Source organism: Trichosurus vulpecula, chromosome 8, assembly GCF_011100635.1.
Source record: "Trichosurus vulpecula isolate mTriVul1 chromosome 8, mTriVul1.pri, whole genome shotgun sequence".
In the NCBI taxonomy this organism is placed as follows: Eukaryota; Metazoa; Chordata; class Mammalia; order Diprotodontia; family Phalangeridae; genus Trichosurus; species Trichosurus vulpecula.
Window position 1 is genome coordinate 38042227 of NC_050580.1, and position 3060 is coordinate 38045286.

The 3060-nt window shown below is 55.8% G+C and overlaps 1 protein-coding gene across 1 annotated transcript; it reads right to left on the reverse strand.

The window, feature by feature from the left end:
- Nucleotides 1-321: 321 nt before the first annotated feature.
- Nucleotides 322-2783, reverse strand: LOC118828041 (CREB-regulated transcription coactivator 2-like). The gene is given in 3 exon segments (XM_036734427.1): nt 322-905; nt 907-1139; nt 1142-2783. Coding segments are annotated over 3 exon segments (2091 nt in total). The 3' UTR covers nt 322-689.
- Nucleotides 2784-3060: the final 277 nt, after the last annotated feature.

Genomic DNA, 3060 nt, shown 5'->3' on the forward strand with positions numbered 1-3060 from the left:
AGAAAGTGAGGTTGGTGACTACCTAACCCTCCCTCACTCAAATCAAAGTCAGTTGCATAGCATCATCTCCAGGATGTCACAGTCTTCTTCAAGAACAAAAGACAAGTACAACCACAAGAGGAGAAGCAAACTAGAAAGAAACCTACTAAATTTTAAAGAGGAAATAGTAGAAGAGTTATTCAGAAATTTCTTCCTAAAAGTATACAAGGGGACAAGGGTGGAAGCAGAATTTTTTTTTTGATGTGATTTTTTTAATCAACATATAATATATTTAAAAAAAATAATATCCACTCTGGCTCTCTCCTGAAAAGGGGGGAAGGGGAAATTGTGGGGAGGGGCCAGCACTGCAACCTCCCCCCCAACCACCTGGGCATGCCCTGCTACCCAGTCCCTCTTCCACCCCTTGACATCCAACAGGCTCTGACCTCCAGACAGACGGTTCAAAGTTACAAGTGCTTCAGGCCCTCCCTAGTGCTCTTCCATGTCTGCCCCTGATGCCATACATTGAAGCAGGCAACCCTTCCTTTGTACATAATCCTGTGATCCCTTGGTCTCATTCAGGTTGGGGAAAAGGGCCGGGGGCAGAGAGTGGAATCTCTACTGGCCGGGGGGAAGGGGAAAAAGGGTAGTAGGAGGAGGGAAGATGGGAGAAAAGTGGGGTGCTGACACTGTGCCCAGTCCTACATCCCTCACTGTAGTTGATCACTTCGGAATGAGTCCTCAACAGCTGGGTCAGTCAGCAGGGCATAGGGGTCACTCAACATGTTCAGCCCATCCAGGCTCGGCGGTTCCATTCGAAGCTCATATTCCAGCCCCAGCCCCAATCCCAATCCAGCAGCTGCCACCTCAAAGCCAGGTACCCCTGCCAGAGCTGCTGCAATCTCCTTGGAGAAGCCAGGGGGGGAAATCTCCTGTGAGGATGATGTTGGGCACTGGACCATGGCGGGCACAGTGTGTCAGGTTCTGGCGGTTGAGGGCATGGGAGTCCTGGGGGCCACTCCCCCCACCCCCTGGCTCATCATTCCCCGAGAAGCCCGGCCCCTCAGAGAAGCTGGGAGGGTCCAACGTCAGGCTGCCTGATGGACTCTCCATGCTGAATTGCTCTAGATTCCCCAGGCTGAAGTCTCCTGTGGGGGGGCATATGATTGTTGCCCACTGGAGGCAGGCGGGTATGGTAACCCATAATGTCTCTGTCCACTGGGTAACTGAACTGGACAGGACTGGGGAGGTGGTGGTTGTTGCTGCAGCGGCTTTGTGACTGGTGGTTGGGCAGGCAGAAGCAGGCTAGGAGGGCTATAAGGGTAAGGGGGCAGTCGCTGGTCAACTGGCAGCTTACTGGTATCCAGGGGGACACCCTGAGTGATGGAAGACAAGGTGGGTGACATTGTTGGCGAGAACTGTTTGGGCAGCTGCTGCTGGGGCCGTCTGGCATCAGTTCCACCCACGGGCAGGCTCAAGGGACTGAGGGGCACACGTCGGTGTCGGGGGGAGGCCCCAGGGGTGGGAGTGGGGTACAGGGGGGTGCCCAGCGCAGGGGACGAGGAAGACGAGGTGGAGGAAAGGGCTGGGGCACTGAGTGAAGGGTGGCCCAGGGAGGTAGCAGGCATAGTATGACGGGCAAAGGAGGAGGCAGGCAGTGAGGGATGACTGTGGGAGCCCTGAAGCTGGGGTTGGGGGCTATTTAGGGAAGCCTGAAGGTTGGGATTGCTAACGGAGGACTGCAGGGATAGGTGGTTGAGAGGTGAATTAAGGCCTGACCCATCACAGCTGATGCCCAGGCCCAGGCCGCCACTGATGCCCAGATGGGTCATGGTGTGGGTCAAGTTGGAAGTACTGCTGCCCCCACTCAGACTGGGATAGGCTGTCTCTTCTGGGTCGAGGGGTGTGGGCCGTGGTGCAGGGAAGTGTAGGTTGGTGAGATCAGGCAGGGAGCCACCAGTATTCAGGGTAGGTGGAAGGAGGGGCACATTGGCAGGCTGGTCAGGGGATGGGAAGATGTTATTCCCGGGGACTTCACAGGATCGAGGTCGGGCAGAAGAAGACAGCTTCTTAGGATCCCAGGGCTTCAACAAGTGCTTGTCATCCGACAAGTTCTCCTCAACTGCAGGAACTTGAAAGACAAAAACTTTTGAGTCTGCTTCCCCATCTAGGAAACCACCCCGGCGGTTGGGCATGGCAGTGGGCGGTGTGGGGCCTGGGTATGTGTCCTGGGGATTGGGGTTCATCACACTTGTGTGAAGGGCAGAGTCTGAGCTTGTCCTGTTGAGTGCAGATGGAAGTCGGAACAGCTGCCCCTTCTCAGCAGGGAAGTTACCCCAGGGCATTGTTCTTCTCCAGCTGGATTCGGGAGGGGGAGATAAGTAGGCTCGACTATAAGGAGAGCTGTCAATGTGGCGGGGATAACGGCATAGGGGAGACATCATCCTTCGAGCATCCCGCTGTACCCGCTCCACCAGACCATGCTGCCGTGTGTTCCGTGAATCCAGGGATGAATGGAGGGGGTTCTGGAACTCTGCCAGGCTACAGCCAATCTGGTTAACATTGGGCAGAGAACCACCATAATAGGGGCCCCGAGTATGAGCTAATCGAAGTTTCTGTGCCTGTAACCGGGTGGAGCCGATGTCCATCATCACCTCCTGGAAGGCCGCCGTCTCTTCAACCTGACGCTGCTTCTGCAGCGCGATCTTCTCGCTGAACTTGCGCGGGTTGGCCGCCGAGGCCGAGCTCGAACCCGAACCGGAGCCCGAGCCCGGCCCGGGCCCGTTCGCCCCCGATGCCGCCATCTTCCCCCCTCCCCCCCGGGCCCCTCCCCCAATCTCAGCTGCCACCGCCGCCGGCCCCGGGCCCGGCTCCTCCCGCCGCTGTCGTCGCCCGTGGAAGCAGAATTTAAAGAAATAGAGATCATGGTAAAGAAACAGATCTTAAATATCACAGGCTAACTCACATGCATCTTTCCTGCAGAAATGAATAAATATTTACTAGGTAAGATTAAGCAGCAGAATAGGAATATGCATAAAAAGGCAGAGAGAAGGTAAGAGAGAGAGGGGAAGGTGTGATTTA